This window comes from Cryptotermes secundus, unplaced genomic scaffold (assembly GCF_002891405.2).
Source record: "Cryptotermes secundus unplaced genomic scaffold, Csec_1.0 scaffold958, whole genome shotgun sequence".
In the NCBI taxonomy this organism is placed as follows: Eukaryota; Metazoa; Arthropoda; class Insecta; order Blattodea; family Kalotermitidae; genus Cryptotermes; species Cryptotermes secundus.
In genome coordinates this window covers 589,861-610,039 of record NW_019720583.1, presented here as the reverse complement: position 1 = coordinate 610,039, position 20,179 = coordinate 589,861, and the positions used below count along the sequence as shown (strand labels likewise).

The window sequence follows — 20,179 nt, the reverse complement described above, 5'->3', positions numbered from 1 at the left end:
GATATCTCCTGATTGCAAGTGTAGAGACTAGAATACAATGGTCTGGAAAGGAATGAGGAACAAGTATTTGCTGAATAGTTTATGGCGGTCTCCCAGCATCCACCTGAAGATACTAAAACCCTTGCTCACAGCCAATACTCCAGCTAGAAATTGAACCAGATGTCATCCTCTGCATCCATCTAACGGAATTCAGATGCAACTATACTAGAACCAAGTTTCTGGGTTTTTTGGAACCGTTATGAGTCACCACTAATCCCCACAGTTCATAAACCACAACAGCATCCGCTAAGCCATTTATGGCCTGTTGTATCTTCACCAGCCGTCCCCTGGAAACGGTTTGTAACGCTGGAGAGTCTTCAGCTTCACGCACCCAGGTCCTATCTTCACATCCTCCCGTGCAGGACTCAACTGAACTCATCAGATTCAGAATTACTTTACTACTTGCGCCAAGCTGCTAGTGACCCATTACCATTATTTTTTGTCAACTGAACACTTGTGGTTGTAGTCTTTATGTCACATTCTCTCTGACGAGAGTACGGGTCTGTCGTTTATAATTCCTGCTGGCCCTTGCCAGGGCAGTCATTCTAAGGTAAGGGTACCTCGAGACTCATAACCATACTTTACTCTCTCATATTCGAGGCTCTCCCAACCTGGAGGGCCGGATCCCCGTATTTATATCACTCAGAAAGATGGTAGCCCAGTTATACGCCCAGACACTGGTTCCCTTTCCGTCCCCTCCTATGACTGCTCTCATTGTCAAATTCACATTGCGACTGACGGTCAGTCAGTCAGTAAGTCTTGGTTTCGAGCCCAATTTGGGGCTCATGACTAGATTTTTATCACTCTTTGACAGTTACGGTCTTGTTTTTGTAGGGCACCCACTCTGACGAGAGGATGGGTCTGTTTTTTTTTAAACGCTACTGGTCCTTGTCAGAGCAGTCTTTTTCTGGTCCGAGTCCCTTGGGACTCACGACTATATTTTATTGTCTCAGATTTGAGACTTCCCCTTTCGTCGCTTCCTACGACTCTCAGGGTCATGGTGGAGGTATTCGACCCCGTCTCCACAAGGGTACGTGTCCCGGATATAACTTCAAGGCACGGGCCACATAGAAAATACCGCTATTCTATTGTTGATCGCGTATTTGTTGACGCGAGACGTGTTTACCGAGCTGCTCCTCAGAAACGGGTTGCATAACACCCTTTATTATGAATCCTCATTGTGGGGTATTCGCTCTGTGCAGAAACTGTTTAGCCACAGAGGCCTCGGGTCAAGCTCGCAAAGGGAGAGTTGCGGATTGTATCAGCGCGTTGCTAGGTGACAACTCTTGGATAGCGCAACAGGAAGTATGGGTCACGTGAACTTTGTGTTTCTGCAAGTGACATCACTTATCCCCACTTATTCTGTCACTACGCAACGCTCGGTAAACACCCCGCCACGCTAGGTTGTGACGTCACGCAACATTGAGTTGCTAAGAAATCGGTTGGTAAACACGTCCAACAATATAAGCTGTTTTCTGTGTGGTCCGCGAGAGGTCTATGTAAGGGGGTTCAATGCACCAATGGAAGTGACTATAGCAGAAGAAGTAATTGGGACACTGAAATTGTGAATTGTGTAAGTATGGATAAAAGTGTGCAATAAATTCTCTAGATCCTAGACCGGCGTGAAGTTATCTGTCTCGTCACACAGCCAACACGCGACAATATTATTCCATAGTTAAAAATTGTGGCTTCTTTAGAGCTTCTATTGTCGTCCGTGGGTGCCGTTCGTTAACATATTCGAGTGCTAAAGTGCCAGATTGACTGGACAGATGGCAGCATATTAGGCATATAGTAATTTTCGTAATGTTAGTGAACTGTATTAGTGAGTAAATCTGTGCCGCTAGAGCGCAAGTGTATACATTTCTGTCGTCGACTGGTGTGTTTGTTGTGATTTAGTGTTGACTTCTTTGTGTCCTGTATCAATCCGCTTTAGCTAAGGAAAACTTGGTCGTGATACATAGCCTCACATTGAAATTATGAATTGTTATTTTGGAAACGTAAGATAACATTCAGTATAGGGCACCCATTCATATCGGCAAAATTAGGTGAAATGATTCTGGTGTCGTTCTAATTTTATAGCTTTCAAGATGAAACAGCAATAGTACAGCACGGTCACATTTGCATCTTGTCAGCTTGTTACATTGGTTAGTAAATGTGTCCTGTTGGTGGGAGGTGTTTCGCCATTCCTTTGTCAGTTTCAGCGTAAGAAAGGAAATGGGGAACTGCCTGAAAGGTTCTACAGCTGATGACATATCTCTATTGAGAGGTAGTGATGGTACAAGGGATTCGTCTTCCTCTGATCAGCTGGGTCCACCGCCTCCTTACCAGGTAATTTTGTTTTGTTTCATAACTAAAACAGTATTTACAGATTTTAATTCAAGGTGTTGAGAGACAGTAGTATAAAAATAAGGAGATAGTAAATTGAAACAAAATAAGCAGTGGATGGAACTCGAGATAACTGTGATCAATTTGCAGAATTAACCTTGAAAGTTACAACCATTATCACGAAAGCTATGTGAAATTTGGCATGACAGAATTTATACAAAAGGTTGCTTTTTTCCATATACTAAGCATTGAAACATGATATAAGTAAATATGGTACAATTACATTCATCTGTAATCTGTCAAGACGACAGGTCCACAGTTTCTTCCAGAACAGTTCCTCCACATGATGCAATCTAGAGCTTTCTCCTTCAAATGAAAATATCCTCTTCTGTCCCCAAGGTCATCCAGCATCTTCTTACGTCTTCTTCCTCATCTTCTGGTCACTTCTGTCCGCCCCTCTACCTTTCCGTCAATAGCTTTTTTTAGAGGGCAGTTACCGCGTAAGATATGACCAATCCAATTAGCCTTCCGTTTTCTTATTTCATGTAGGATATTCCTCTGCTCACTGACTCTAAATAACACTTCTTCATTTCTCACATAATCAGTCCAACTGATCTTCTCCATCCTTCTACAACAATACATTTCAAAGCTTTCCAGGTATTTCTGATCTACTGCCCTAATTGTCCAAGTTTCAGCCCCATACTAAGCGATGCTCCAAACGTAGCATTTCACTAGTTTCTTTCTTAAATTTAAGTCCAATTTGCTGGTAAAAAGATTCTTCTTCTTGCTAAATGCAGCTTTTGCCATGGCAGTCCTAGATTTAATTTCGCAAGTGCACCATCCATCATCTGTTAACAAGCTACCCAAATATTTAAAACATTTCACATTCTCCAGTTGTTTTTGGTCTATCTTTATTGTGACTGTGGTTGGTTGTCTCGAAATTTTCATTACTTTTGTTTTCTCCACATTCATTTCCATGCCATAGCACCTTCCAATTTCAATTAGTCTATCAATCATGCCCTGTAGCACAGTTTCTTCCTTAGCCATTAACACAAGGTCATCTGCATATTTCACAGTTTGAATAATTTGCCCTCCTACTTTGAAGTCACCGAGCCCATCCAGAGCTTCCTTGGTAAGGCATTCGCTGTACAAGTTGAACAGAATTGGTGATAAACAGCATCCTTGTCGAACTCCTCTTCCAATCTGCACACTTCCTGTCTCCCCCCTGTCCAGTCGTACTCTAACTTTCTGATCCATGTACAATTTGCTAATCAATCTTCTTTCATGCCAATCGATACCTGTTTCTTTCAGGATCTGCATTAATTTGGTCCAGTTTACCCGGTCAAATGCCTTCTGCCAGTCTATGAAGCAAACACACAGTTCTTCATCTATCTCCAAAGTTCGTTCCGCTATAATTCTCATCATCCCAATTGCATCCCTGGTTCCTTTTCCTCTTCTAAATCCAAACTGATCTTCTCCAAGTACATCCTCTATTTTCCTTTCAATTCTTCTTTTAAGTATCTTTGCTATTATCTTTGCTGTATGTGCAATAAGACTTATTGTGCGATGGTCGCTGCATTTTGTAGCTTTTGTCTTTTTCTTTAAGGCAATCATTGTAACTTCTGTAAAGTCCTTGGGCCACTCTCCACTTTCATATATGGTGTTCATTAGTTTTGTCAGTGTTTTCAAACCACCTTCTCCCAGTAACTTGAGCACATCTCCAGGTACAGCATCTGTAGCATCTCCTGTAGCCTTTCCATTCCTCATGTCCTTGATAGCTTTTTCCACCTCACTTTTAAAATATTCTTCTGTATCTACTTATTCTTCGGGTTCCACTTCCAAGGTTTCTGGCTGGTTAGATTGATCATATACTGTAATATACTTTTCCCAAATTTTCAGCACTTGCCTCTGATCTACTATTCTATTCCCCTGGGAGTCTTCGATGCCAACATTTTGAATCCCATGATTCTCTTTCCATCCTAGTTCTTTTGTCTTCATGTACATCAAATCATAACGGCCTGTTCTTTGAAATTCCATAATCTCATTACATATCTTCTCAAGATATTCCTTTTTGGCCCTGTCCTTGGCTCTTTTCAATTCATTCCTCAGTCTCCTGTATTTCCTCCTGCCTTCTTCATTGTTTACATTCTTCCATTTCCTTTGCTCCTCCATTTTACTCATCATCTCCTGTGTAACCCATGGTTTTCTTGCTATCTTCTCAACTTTACCAACCAAATCACTGATAGTATCTAACATGCATTCTTTTATATTGTTCCACTGCACTTCAGCATTTCCGCTTTCACTTTCAATTGTAGTGAGTATCTCTTCTAGGGTCTCCTGCACGCTTTGTCTGTGAGCATATGACTTCTACCATTACATATGTAACAAATTGGTGGATGTAAGAGAATGGATACTCACAATAGTTCTGCGAAAAAAATTATCAGTATGCACGTAGTTTCCTTTTCACATGCTTAATTATATCTCTTAATATTAACATTTTATTACAGAATGAAATTTCTTATAGTTGACAAGAATGATACAGTAATACTGATTACTTTTGTGTATTCCATTGTTATATAAGAGTATTTAAGGTAACAGTGATGTGTTGAATATAATTTCTGTTTACAATACTAATTGTAACAGGTCAGTTATCCTCTACTAGCCAGGCTGATGAGCCCTTCTTATAAGGTTCGAAAGGCCTTCCTTCCATTCCCAGCTTATGTAAAATTGAATTTTAGTTTAGATTTTACAAAATGGCTGAACTCTTTAACTTTAACTCTTTGACTTGTCCCATATCATGTATAATGAGTCATGGATGAAATAAAATTGAATTGAATTTAACAGTGGAAATTCTTTGTCTTCCTGTATAAAATTCATGAATGATCTAGCCTTTTATAAAGAACTCACATGCAACAATTTTAAAACTATTGAAACCATTTTACATCACTTGACTACTAGAACATGTTTTAAGAGTCTCTGCAATCATAATAGATGAAAATATTTATGGTCTGTGTATCAAATGTAAATCCATAAAAAATTAAAAAATAATGTAGGTGCCTAGTAGGTAACCATGTCTGGTTTGAAGCTTGCAGCTAATTGTAAACTAAAATGACAGGATGTAAAGTAATATATAGATGAACTATATACAGACTTATTGAAGAAGTTCAGTTTCCAAATGACAAATTCTTGTTTTTCCCGGTACATAAAAATACTTCGTGTAATGGTAACAAATTCTTCAGTTGGAGAGCAGTGATGTTCTTAAGTATAAGCCACTTTTATGTTAGCCCTCCACTGTTAATTTAATCTGTTAATTGACTCTTCTCTTGGTTTTAATTAATATTCTGTTCAGTAAAGACAGGTATGGACTGGATTCATCTGCCTTGGCTTAGGGACCATTGGAGGGCACTTGTGAACACAGTAATGAATCTTTGGATCCCATAAAATTTTGAGAAATTCTTGAGTATCTGAGTGACTGGTGGGTTCTCAAGAAGGGCTCAGCTCCATGGAGTTAGTTAGTTCAGTAATGATATATTGGTACTCTACAGATTTGAGGCCCCTGCTCCTGTCAATTTGGTGTGTTCATCATTCATTCTTGATTCATTTAATGATCCTTCCAATTTCTGAGATTATGTAGCATGAAGTAATAGGATGGTTAGTGAATAATGACTTAGAATGTGGAAGGAAATGGTAATGGCCTAATTTAAGGTACTATCGTGTTACATATTTCCTTCATGTTCTCAGTCTTTTCTTTTTTTCCATTGCACCAGACTTGAACAATATGTTCTTGATTTTCCATGCCCAATTTGCCAATTTTTCCATGTAACTCTGTTTGCTTTATACACTGATACACATTGCCACTTATTAGAGTACAGCTTTATGTTTGTGTGGTACATAATGGAGCTCATTGATGAACAAAAAGATTTAATTTTGGTTATAGTTGCTTCATCTATAAATGCAAAAGCTAGTATAGGATATTGGTGGGAAAGCCAAAGGAAAGAGACCACTCAGAAGACCAAGGTGTAGGTGGGTGGATAATATTAAAATGGATCATAGAGAGATAGAATGGGGTGGTATGGATTTGATTGATCTGGCTCAGGATATGGACCAGCGGAGGGATCTTGTGAACATGGTAATGAACCTTCGGGTTCCATAAAATGCTGGGAAATTCTTGAGTATCTGCAGAATTGGCAGATCCTCAAGAAGAGCACAGCTCCATTAGTAAGTAAGTTACATGTGCTAACTTTTAAGTGTATTTAATTTCAGTCTTAATGTGTTTTAGCATGTCATTTGAAACTGGTGTATTACAAAGTGTTTTTTTTCTGCTCCAGATCATAAGATGAAATTATGATTTTTATAGGAACTTTTCTTTCGTGCAGAACTGAATGCAAATAAGTTTTGTGACCAAGATATAAAACAATCAGTTGAGTGGCTTAGAGGGGAGTAGAGGAGAATTTCTTTGCATTCCATAGGTCCTTCTTTGAGCAAAACTGAAAGATGTAGAACATGTCAATACAACTAGAGAAACATATTTCACATATAGATACACATGCAGCTTAAAAATGTTTAAGAGAACTACAAACAAGAATCTTATTTCACACAGAGATACAAAAAGCTTAACATTTTTCGGTGTGAGTAAAATCATCTGAGGGTGTTTGTGAACAGGGTGTTGAGGAGAATATTTGGACCGAAGAGAGATGAAGTGACGGGAGGTTGGAGAAAACTGCATAATGAGGAGCTTCATAACTTGTACTCTTCTCCAAGTATAATTAGGATGATCAAGTCAAGGAGGATGAGGTGGGCAGGTCATGTAGCACAAATGGGAGAGACGAGGAATGCGTATAGGATATTGGTGGAAAAGCCAGAAGGAAAGAGACCACAAGGAAGACCAAGGCGTAGGTGGGTGGACAATATTAGAATGGATCTTAGAGAGATAGGATGGGATGTTATTGATTTGATAGATCTGGCTTAGGATAGGAACCAGTGGAGGGCTCTTGTGAACACGGTAATGAACCTTCAGGTTCCATAAAATGCTGGGAAATTCTTGAGTAGCTGCTGAATTGGCGGCTCCTCCAGAGGGGCTCAGCTCCATGCGTGAGTAAGTAAAATCATCTACAGAGTAGGGAGAATGAGTTAAGAGGTAATCTTTTTATGCAGGGTTTACTACGTTCATGTCATGATATAAACTTTTGATTTCAGGTGTAAGAGTTTACTGAATAACTTATTACCTGTGTATTGTGCTCCTGCCTGACATTTAGTGAGATTAACATTTGCCATTTGCAGGTCATGTTTATGTCTGGTTTTTAAATAGTGTACATCTGTATTTCTTTGAAATTCTTGATTTCAGTCTATCTTGACATCCATCTTTTCTTGGCGTTTTTTCCATTTTGGTTAATATTTCTTCTTCCCACAGTTCTTGGACGGCTCTCATTTCATCTTTCAGGTGTCCAGCTCTCAAGCATATAAATAAAATGTATTTGTGAGTTGTGTAATTTTAACGTCTCTTGCCTGTGCTAGTCTCACTTTTATTATTTGGGGCATTTCAGGAGGCTATGCCAGTCTACTATCCGTCCCCCAACGTGTGCCGACCTGCTGCACAGCTGACTGAAGAGGAACAAGTCAAAATTGCAAAACGGATTGGATTGATTCAGCATCTTCCTGCAGGAACATATGAAGGATGTAAAAAGAACAGGGAGTAGGTCTCATTTTTATTTCCCCAAATTTTTTATGCACTTATAACTCATCACAAATTCAGTACCCTGTTTTTTAGTTTGATTGGTAAGGGAAATCATTGCTTCAAAATCAAGGCTTCTGTGCACAATTCCAGAAGGGTACTGAAATTTAGTATTGTCTGTTAAACAAAGGGGGTGGGGCATGCAGTAGCGTAGTTGGTTGAGGCACTATGCTACAAGTCGGAAGGTCGCGGGTTTAAGTCCTGATGAGGTCATTGGATTTTTTTTCAATTGACCTAATCCTTCCAGCCACACTATGGCCCTGGCCTTAGTTATTTATTAGTTAGTTATTTTAGAGAGGGTGGGTTTCCCCGTGCACCGCGACCAGTTTGATCTATTGTGCTTCCCTCTATTATATTCTACCAGTCTCTATACCCTACCGATAAATGGTGCGTACCATCAGTCCTGCCGAGCAAGCAAGTTCGGTCACTTGCTTAGCGGTGTCTATAATGCTTCCCCCATCTATCAGAGGCCTTAGAGACTATTGTTGGGCGGGAAACGTCCTGGAATTTGGCTCAGTGATCCCCTTTGGGGATATGAGGTTCTTTACGTGCCATAAAGTTACGACACGGGACACACAGCTTAAAGTCCCTCCTGGAGGACTTGTTCCCTGAATTTTTCCGCCCTTAAAAATTTGACGACCTCCGCCGGGTATTTGAACCCGCGTACCACGAGTCATGAGGTGGGAACATTACCTCTAGACATGGCCCTGGCCTTGCTGCCATCTGTGAGCCGATTGTCTAGAAAATGTGAGACCCCTATTACAGGTAAACCTTTACTTTACTTACTTATATTGATTTTATTTGGAAAAGAGATAATAATAATTTAAGCATATGTAATGCAGTAGAACAATATTCAGAACTGAATCCTATTTTAATATAGTAATTATGAAAGATATGAGAATTCAGTAATAAATTTTATAGTGTACCACATGCTGATGTCCTGAGAGATTGAAAAGTATAGTAGTTTTCAGTAAAATGTCATCCTTGAAATGTGTGAGCAGTTATGAAAGTAAACTTAATAGTTATGCTCAGGGAGCTGAGCCCTTCTTGAGGATCCACCAATTCTGCAGCTACTCAAGAATTTCCCAGCATTTTATGGAACCCGAAGGTTCAGTACCGTGTTCACAAGAGCCCTCCACTGGTAAACATAATAGTTATTATTTTTTAATTACTAAACATAACATGATGCAGAAGTTAAATACAGAAGACTGTATCCAACTTTCTTTATTCTAGACATATCATTCCTAATATTTTTTCCAACAACACTTTTTTTTTCATTGCCTGCAGGTGTGTTATCTGCATGATCGAATTCATGGTAGGCGATGCAATACGCTACTTGCCTTGCATGCACACCTATCATGTGGAATGTATTGATGACTGGCTTATGAGAAGCTTCACATGTCCATCATGCATGGAGCCAGTGGATGCAGCCTTGCTTACAAGTTACGAGACCAACTAGCCTGTCTGAGCCAGCATAAGGTGCTCGACTGTGAGCGCAGAAGTATGGCAGCAGTGATGTTGGTGGTGGCAGCGGTGGTGATGGTGGCAGCACCACCGTTATCATCCAACATTACCAGGACTGACCACAGTGGAGATGAATCTGGAACCATAGCTGCAGTCTCCGAAATAATGCAACTGTGATCGTAACAAATAAATCTGTGTGATAAGGGAAGAAAGGAATTATATTGCAGGGTACACAAGATGTGACATTAGACTTGCTGGAGGAGGTGCTGTCTGCTTCATGTGACATGATAAAAGCATATGCCAATGTAGAAAATAGGCATTTTATTTTCATATCATCTGCAGAAGTGCTTAGACTTAAAAGAATGTTGTGATAATTTATGCTAGTTATACTTAATATAATATATAAAAATATGAACCAGCATCAATGAGAAAACTGCAGTAGCATACCAGGGATATTGTATCCTCTTGATGCCAATATCATGCAATGTTTATAGACCCTTTATTATGTAGATAACAGAGTTGGAAGTATTAATGTCCACAGAAGTCACCAACTAATTGAAAGACTCTTGTCCTTGTGTTGTGAGTTACTTAATTTCACACATTTAAGAAATTTTATTCTCAAACATTGCACTTGTTGATAGGCAAGTTGAGTTGTTATAGATTAACCTGCCTCATGAGTATGGACATGTGTTGTTTTTTTGGTAACTTATACATATTTTAATATAACATTAACAGAACATGTCATGATGTGATGCAATATTTGTATGCAACTTTTTGGCTTTTGACACTATTTTAATTTAATGCGAAACTGTTATCTGTGAGATTATTGTCTTTGTGTGCAATCCTTACCCTGTGTGTCAAGTTAATGTATTTCTTATTAGATTGCTGATACTTGAGAAAATGGTATTTGAATGCACTGCTCAGTGTAAAGGCTTTTGGTCTGAAAGAGAAATTAATTTCTGTAGCAGTTTATCTAGTCCTTTATATACACTGTATCTGTGACTTCGGTGTTATGGGTGTTGAGGTGGCATTTAGAGAATTTGCACTTGCTGTAATTGTTAGTTGCAATTCTACAGATCAAGTGGCATGAAATTTTATCAAACTCTGTTTCTTTTCTGTGGATGTCACACTTTCATTTCCTGAAGTAATGCGTGTCATGAATTGCAAATTATTTTGAAAAATGCTCAGTCATATGAAAAGGATTGCCCTAAAGGTGTGTGTTTGAAAACTTTAAGACTTGTGCAACATTAATTTTAATGATGTAGCATGAAAGTGATTATATGTCATCTCATTTTTTAAGTTTTTTTTTTTTTTTTTTTGTCTTCCTGTCTTCATTCCAGCAGTTGTTATCCCCATCATTGAAGAGCACAGTATCTGAAATGTAGTTTACTGTGACTGTATTTGTAAAATGATGTTACTTAATATAAGGTATTAATGAACAGAGTAGTGCATTTTCAGTTTCTGTTCCTGCTTATCACACTTTGCAGGTAGATTATATTTTAGAACTCTAAATGCTACCTCAGGGCTGACCATGAGCTCATCTGAACTGTTTTGTTTTGATTCTTTATCTGTATGATGGAATGTGGATAGCTGCAGGTTAGTAATGCACACAGTCAACTGAATATTCCATGTTGTTACATGATAATTTTGTCAGTTCATTTACATTGTATAATTTAATATTTGTTTTCTTATTTCAGCTTCAAAGATACAAGTCTGGTATATTTTTTGTTATAATAAGTACAGTAAACCCCCTTGTTCAGCATGTATGGGGAAAGGGATTCTGCTGGATACATGAATTGGCTGATTCCATGAGAGAAACCTGCAGAATTCTTATGCAGGGTCAGAATGAATCTAGTAGTTACTGTAGGATTCTGACGATGGTGTATAACACACTGATATATTGGGTTTTCGGACTTTATCCATCGTCCTGGTTTTTAAGATAACTAATAAAAACACGACGTTTCGGAAACTGGATCTGTTTCCGTCCTCAGGTGAAGGAAAACACCTATTCTGTTGGGTCCGTTAGAAAGAGCTAGCCTCACTCACTGGATCACTCAATCGTCCAGTGATTGAGGCTAGCTCTTTCTAACGGACCCAACAGAATAGGTGTTTTCCTTCACCTGAGGACGGAAACAGATCCAGTTTCCGAAACGTCGTGTTTTTATTAGTTATCTTAAAAACCAGGAAGATGGATAAAGTCCGAAAACCCAATATATCAGAATGAATCTCTTCTGCTGTAGTTCCAGTCTTGCTAGGTAACATACCTGATTAATGATTGGTGGATGAAAGATTTCAGATATATATACTGTAATGCAGTCACAAATTCAACTAGCCTTTACAGTAATGGTATCTGCAAGAAGATTGACAGGTGGTAGCACTGCAAGTGATGGCTGGCAGAATTTCCACATGGGGGTGAACATGTGCACATGAAAAATTTGTTTTTGAATGACTCCATAAAAAGGATAAATATTCCTTGAAATGTTTGCCAGTTGGATGAGAATTCTAGGTGCTTGAATACTGCATAACCAAGAGTTTACTGTATTTAAAAGTTAAGGTAAGTCCAAAATTGTAGTTTGTTTATGTTTATATTCTACTTATAATTTAATATTATGTGAATTGTCTGAAGATGGAAATAAATGTAGTCTTAACATCTTTTTTTTTCTCCCCCCAAAAGAAGGATGAATGAAATGAAAATGGTTTTATTAGGGACAGTGACTTAGGTCTATATGCTTCAGCCTTCTCTGACTATTTTATTAAATTTATTTATCCGCATCTTCCTACTGTTAAACAATGCTTTATGAAGAATGAATGTTTCAGATATTTTTTCAAAAAACCAGGATTAGAACCGCAATCATAATGTCCTTGTTCTACTGAAAGTTCCAGTTCCCTTTCTATTAAGTCTACAGTAGTATGATTAAATGGTGTGTGCTCATGGCTTTGTCCATCTTGCATGTTTCAAAAATATGTTCTTATTTTGTGATTATAGATCTGGAAAGGCAAATATGTTAAATCAGCTTTGAATGTCACTTTGTTAGGTTTTCTCAAACCAATATAAAACAAGATATGAGAGAGTAGGATTTTCAACTAATTTCGTTTGCCTTCCTTTTGAGCATAGAATGAGTATCTGAGGAAATGACAATAGGAAATCTCTCAATGAACACGTCACAGTTCTTTTTCATTGAAGAGAGTTTGTGAACTGTGCAATTTCTACACATTAAGTAATGAATTACATTTCGAGTAGCATGTTTTCTAGCAGTCTGCATTGCATATTGCCAAACATTGTTATACATATGCCAGGATGCCTTACTGTGCTTTAAAATATGCTGCAGTTATATAGATCTGCACTCTATATAGTTAGTTCAGTAATGGACAAAGAAGCAACACTCATGTTTCTAAGATTCTAAATGGCATAATTTTATTGACTATGGCCTTACATTTTCTTGCCTTCCAAACTTGATCTGGAATGTAATATTGGAGTCATTTAGATACACTTTTTTAATTATGATGGTTTAGTTTTTGTATCACATGAACATAGAATTCTGAATTTTCCAGGCATGTGTTTGGGTGTTAATGTTTGTAGGTTATGCCATAACCTCAAAGGTTTTTGTATGTTCTAATGCCATAGTGACTCCTGTTACTTCCATGTTTCTTTCATAATATCCATGTATGTGATTTAAGAGTAATGTCCCAGTAGAAGGAATGATCAGGATTAAGGTGGGCTATTGCAGTGATATTTGTGTGGGTTGATTCTTGAGTTCAGTTTTTTTAATCATAGATATGTAATAAATTGCAGAAATTCAAATAAATCAAGAGTTGACTTAAAATGAAGATATCACTGTTAGTGTCATGTATCTTAAAATCTAGGATATCTCTTAATTATAGAGAAATGTGCATTAAACTCATAAATATATGCAGGTGTATGAGATATTTTGTAATAATACACTGCAATCAACCTTTGTTGTCACTGACCTTCATCTGTCAGCAACCTCATGTATTCCCTTTGTGGTTCTTGGAGTAGTGTATGGTCTTGAGAGTGGACTGGTTAACAGGGCACCAGACTAGTCAGTGAGCATGAGTCTCAGAGTATAAGTGGTGCGTTGCGTACCAAAACAGAAAAGCCTGTAGGCTTCGGACGGGATCTTGCTTGCTTGAGTTAGGTGATGAAGATCTTGGCTCTCAGTTTCAAGACTAATCAAGCCAGGTTCAGTTCTCTTCTGAATCTGATAATCTTATTTGTTGAACAGCACAAATCACTAATAATAAACACCTTAACCACAACAGAATGATCGCTTAATATAGGTGTCTTATTGTGAGCAATGAAACAGCTGCCTGCTTCCAGACTTGTCATTTGTGTATCTAAAATCTCCTTTCTTCCATCTTAGTCCATGAACTGCCTCATCCCATCTCTGTAAGAACTCCCTGTCCCAGTCAAACTCGGAGGAATGGTGATCAGGAACCCTGCCTCTACACCATCCTAAGAACCATGTTATTATTCTCCTCCTCCACCACCACCACCACCACCACCACCACCATCATCATCATCATCATCATCTGCAAAGGTTGAGCTTGGTAGCCCCTTCTGTGCTCAAACATGAAACAATGAGGATTGTGAGTAACTCTCTTCTTACTTGAGCAAGTTGCCAGCCTCTTGGAGGGCCAGGGATTTTATTCAATGTTTCCTTCCCTTAGACAGGTTACCTGGCATGATGAAAGAGTCATGTCTACCCACCTTGTAACCCTTACCACCGGACCAATGGGACCTGTAGTTCACATAAGGCAAGATCACCACTCTCTGTAGTTAGACTGTCTCTTAGGAGGGTTCTAACTTGCTACGGTGATGAACCTAAATCAGTGTAACAGTTTTTACCATTGGTTGCAAGTCAGATCCTGGTTTGAGGGTAGGTGCAGAATATTAAATCCTTCCTTTCTCACAGGCACACCTTGCTTTGGCTCGAACTGAAGACATAATACTGTTCATGCCCCTGTGTTGGTGCACACACTAGAACACGGGTAAAAAAGTAAAGCTATCCCTGTACCAAGCTGTGAAGGCCCATAGGGTTGTGAGATGTTGAGGGTCCCACATTATCTATACAATCAGCTCAGAGATGGCGGTAAGGTTGTCAGCCTTACGCGCCAGCTGTGCTTCACTCCCCAGGAAAATTATTTAATTAATTCCTGGTACTCATTTCTGTTAGAGGCTGAGTCAAACCCAGGGCCATAGTGCAGCTGGGTTAGCCAACCTTAAATTATTTTTGATGTATATAATGAAAATTGCAATTAATTGCAGTGTGGATTGTATGATCACAACACTTCAGTCTGTTGTTTTGAGAAATCCTAAAAAGTGACATCTTCCCCAGTGGTTAGGTACACGAGATAAATTAAATCTTGACATATGGCATTAGTTTGAAATATGCAATATTTCAGATCATGTTATGATTTTCATTCTTTTCTAAATAATTAAACGTTATGCTGATCAGTAATCCTCAAATGTTGGGTGATTGAATTTTATTGTTTGTATTGTTTCCCCCATTTATTTTCTTTGAAATATTATGATTCAGTAACTGTGTGTGTGTGTTGGGGGGGGGAGGTTTGTGAAGACGTTACTGTGTTGTAGATGTGATAAGTATGTAAGTAACTTTTGCAATGAAATGAAAGTATGTAGTGATATTACTGTGACAAAAAGAATGTGGTGATACACTGAAACCCATTTTGAGGCTGGTAATGTTGGGTCCAGAACAAGTTTCACATTTCCTTTAAGCAATTTTAAATTGTTAATTGATCTGTATGTTTGTCACATGATCTACAAAACCCGTGCTTCACTGGACAAATACATAAAAAATTAAGCAATATGTGACATTTTTTATCATGCAGTGTATTCCAAACAATATGAGGATTATTGTGTGAATTAAACTTCTGTAATTGAGATGGATGTGTAACCTGCCGCCTGTTGTTAAACCCCCCCACAATATGTTGAACATTAAAAAGAATTTTGCATGATACCAAGTGCTTAGTAATTTAAGGGTCATACATTATCCTGACGTGTTTCTTTCTTCATAGTCACCGCCGTGAAAGCCTCAAATCTTACATAGTGTTTCTTTCTTGTTCAAGATGTGATGAGAGATTTGGGAAGTAGTATGAAGAAGTCATATCTGGATGATCCTTCCTTCATTGAAATGGAGAAACAAACTTTTTGACTGCAGTAAACTGTTCAAAACCATTGAATTAATTTTATAAATATCTCACTCTTTTTTAGGGTTATGTTGTAGCATCCTGTTGCACATTGTTTATTAATTAACAGATGTCTCTGATATTCCGTCTTGCATGCAACACTCCTTTAAAACTTCATTTAAAAGTTACTACATATACATAATGAGACTTAAACCTATTTAAAACCACATTGTACACTACATTTTCGATCAAAATTTGTCATTGTAAGGTGTTTTAAAACTTTCTGTTGAGACTGCTGTGCTTGCATTTTGCACTTCTAATGTTCGATGTGTAGTGCCATCACACATTCATATTTTTCATTGTTATGGGCATTTCCTCCTGCTATGTTGTGTGTTAAAATGACAAGTCTTTTTTAATGCTCAAACCTACAGCCAGTGTGCAAGAGATACAAATAGATTTTCATAATAGGTTGTATGGGAAGAGAAACAGCGCGTTCAGAGTTTGGATCAAGAGAGACATGTCTTGTATTGCATCTACTCTGAAATTAGTGGAGAAAGTTAATAGATGTGATGAAGAGTTCTCTGGCTTGTATTTTATTTGAGATTCTCATAGTGGTGAGAATTGTGGTTTTCTATGGGGTCTGATAGGTAGGTAACATATTTGAGGACCTTAGGGTCTCCATCTTCAGAGTAGAATAGGTGACAGTGGCATCATGTTCCTCCAGAATGTTGGTAGATATGTAGCAGACCGTATGGCCTTACATTACCGTCTTCTCTGATTCTGCTGACATTTTAACAATATGTACAACATGATTCAGCTCTTTGTGAGCACTTAACTATAGTAGGATTCAGTTCAATTGATTTTGTGTACATTGTACATTATTGAGTACTTTCGCTCATAAAGGTGAAAGATAATGTTGTCCCTGTGCTTAACTAATTAAGCAGTATGCCTTGAAGACATATGGAGAGTTGATGTATAGATAATGGATAAATGTGATACTTCCAAAATTTATTGACTGTGTGATTTGTTTCAACTGTGTTCTCCTTGGGTTGGGGTGAGACTGAGTCCACTTTGCATGTCGGCCACTAATTGACCAATTGTACCAGCCCTGGATGATAGATGATGATGAATGTGGAGCAATCGATGGAATGAGAATTGGCAAGGGAAACCGAAGTACTTGGAGAAAATCTGCCCCAATAGCACTTTGTCCATCACAAATCCCACATAACCCGATCTGGGCTTGAACCCGGGCCACTGCAGTGGGAAGCCAGCAACTAACTGCCGAACTATGGCATGGCCTAGTTTCAACATAGTAGCCTTTTACTTACTAAATGTTATACTTGTTTTTATCATGTACTGGAATTAAATGCTGCTGTCATAATATGCAACCACACATTGTTGTATTCTTTCCACAACAGTGAAATGGATAAGTTATGGAAGAGCGTTTCAGATACTGTATGTTAATTCCAGTAATATGAGTATATTACATCCCCATATTAGCAGTGTGAGTGTTTTGTCAGTGTAATTAACAACCAGTGTTCTAGGGTTACATAACTAACACACTCCATTGTGCTGAGTCCTTGGAAAGCTGACTGCCACTGAGCTACTCAATATCCAAATGCTTTATGGAAACTGAACATTCATTACAGTGTGCAGAAGATCCCACCACTTGTCCCTCTCCTGAGCCAGATTAATCCAGTTCAATCCCATCCTGTTTCTATAAGATTCATCTCCATATTATCCTACCACCTCATCTTGGTCTTCCTAGTGGTCTCTTTCCTTCTGGCTTTCCCACCAAACCCTCTTATTGTCGTGTGTAGCTGTTAACAGCTACACACGACACAATAAGAGGAACTACCTGTCACCACAGGACACATGAGCACATAGACGAGGGCATGTCCCAAAAATTTAACTTAATAAATGGAAGCACAGTGGTTTCATCAGCAATTTTAGAGACACCTGAAGATGACCAGTGTTGGTCAAAACATGTAGTATATATACACTAGTGATGTAGAGGAGATTTTAACGTTTAAAACTTAAAAGTTCTAAAAAGCAAGTTGCGTGTTCTGCGATAACACATATGCAATAAGTTCATCTCATCAGGAATTTTTCACGATTGCTTAAAATTCCCTATTATAAAACCTTTATGAATGCAGCTAATTATATACCTACATCACTTTTAACTTCCTTTTCTAGGGTTTTTGAAAGGCAATGTACACTAGATTGATTGAACATCTTAATATTTTCGTGTGATTGAGTGGCTATGTATGGGATTTGGATTGGTAATTGGATTTACTTAACACTTACAGATCATAACTACAAGCGACTATAGTGCCATATCTAATTAACACATTCTACAATTCACAGCAGCACTTACTAAGTCTTCATTTTGCTGTATCTTCACCGGTTGTCACCTGGTAACGCTTACCAACGCCATAGCTTCCTCAGCTTTCATGCCCTTACTGGCCGGCAATAATCCCACAACTCCCAGGCTGGCGGCTGTCTCACACAAACTTCCTACTCTTCACATTGACTATCAAGTCAGACTCAGAGTTACTTTATGACTGTCGGTTTACTGCCAATCAGTTCTTGGCATGAAGCCCCTTGAGACTCACCACCAGATTTCTTTTTCAACTGAACCCCTTGAGGTCATAGTCCTTATGAAACATCCTCTCTGAGAAGAAGACGGGTTTGTCTCCTATGAACATGCTTAGCCTTTCGTCAAGTGTACATTTCACCTATATAGCATGTTGCTGAAAATTTCTTGCTTCTACACTACACTCAAGCCCTCTGTCAGTATAGGCTTTGCAGAGCATATCATGCCTATCTTACATGTCTTACGCTACAACCGCAGCCTAGTCTCTTGAATAGTCGTAAGCTTGAACACTGCCAAGATTAAGCCACTTATATTTTCTGTGTCCGGCTACACCTTGTCCTATGCACTGAACATGTTCATTCTCATAATTCTGTATGACTTCTGCTTCTTTCCTGCACAATATTATTATATAATCATATAAATATGGAAGGTTAAAAGCTTGGTGCAAATCACGGACTGGTGTGCACCTTGAAAAATCTCCACTGGTTCCCAGAACCTCGTTTTGCAGGCGCTGCAATTTTAAGAGGTAGGTGTCTACCACTAATTCCCAGGCGGAACAAGTGTACGTTATTACTAATCTGATCAGTGCCTTATGGAGAGTTAGTTTGATGTTGGTGCTTAAACGTTCCCCTTTCAGTGGGGAATAAATTCTGATAAGTGTTCTGAAGGCCTTGGCTACAATAATTTCTAAGTGCAAAGCATGTAATCCCCTTACAGAAGATTACACTGAGATATTCTACATGATTGACAAAAGACATATTCCATCCATTCAGTGTAAGATGAGCCTCAGAGGCCTAAGTCTATGAGAAAAGTACATGGCCTGAGTCTTACATTAATTGATTTCTATGTTCCAGCGCTCACACATCTTAATAGCTCTGAGACCTCACTTTAGCCTTAGTAATTAATTCTGTAATTAAAGATAATTTCAAACATATTTTCCATACTCATTGTGTTCTTATATTCTCTATACTCAGTTTTTTTAACAACTTTTAATCGTATTAAAATAATAATTATTCTTGATGAACTCGTAAATTTATAAATCGTTTGTGTTTTCATTAATTTGTATGTGTTTATTGAGTATTTCTTACCAACTTCTTAATTGTTGTACTGAGTATAAGGACATTTTACAAATGGATACACATTCCACTGTCAGTAGTTTTAAGTTTTCAGTGCAATTAATCGATTTATACGTCGGTCATTAATGTCAGTTTTTGTATTCTTTATCTTCCGTTATCTATAAACCAAGACTTGGAACTGATAATTAATTCCACGATTAATTTAAGACGTATAACTTATTCTGTATCCAAGAGGCTTTTCTATCATGGATTTGTAGAATGCAAAACAAATTTGAATTTGAATATCAAATTTTTACGTTCGTTTACTTAATGCCAGTCTCTCCCTAACTTTTGCCACCATCAGATAATGATAAGTATCGTAGTCCGCTTAAATGCTGTCTGTCATTTAAAATATTGTCGATCTGATTGTGCGTCTATCCATCAGGAGATCTCCAAGCAAACTTATGAATGTTACAATGTGGGATCATTATACTCCTGACAATTAGATTTATGGATGTCACAAAGTTTGCTATTAAGTCCATTATCATTACTAATTTCCTGTGAACAGTCTTTCCAAAGTGGTGGCTGGAAAATACCTTCTCTGGCTGCTGAGATAAAAGATGGTGGAGCTATTTGTCCGCCCTTCCACGTCATCATGGCGTGTTGCTTAATTAATTAGGGTCAGAGGGACACCTTTACATTTTATCGAATGCACCTTCTGGTTCCTCATGGAAACTACATTTATATCATTAGTTGTATCCTCTCTTGGGGCATGAACCTTTGGAATAGTGATACGACACC

General features: G+C 38.2%; 1 protein-coding gene across 1 annotated transcript; it reads left to right on the top strand.

Moving 5' to 3' along the window:
• Positions 1–1,845: 1,845 nt before the first annotated feature.
• On the top strand, positions 1,846–11,497 carry LOC111869909 (RING finger protein 11). Its single transcript, XM_023861780.2, has 3 exons — positions 1,846–2,367; positions 7,908–8,056; positions 9,383–11,497. The coding sequence occupies exons 1-3, from the start codon at positions 2,254–2,256 to the stop codon at positions 9,552–9,554; spliced, it is 435 nt and encodes a 144-aa protein (XP_023717548.1). The 5' UTR covers positions 1,846–2,253; the 3' UTR covers positions 9,555–11,497.
• Positions 11,498–20,179: the final 8,682 nt, after the last annotated feature.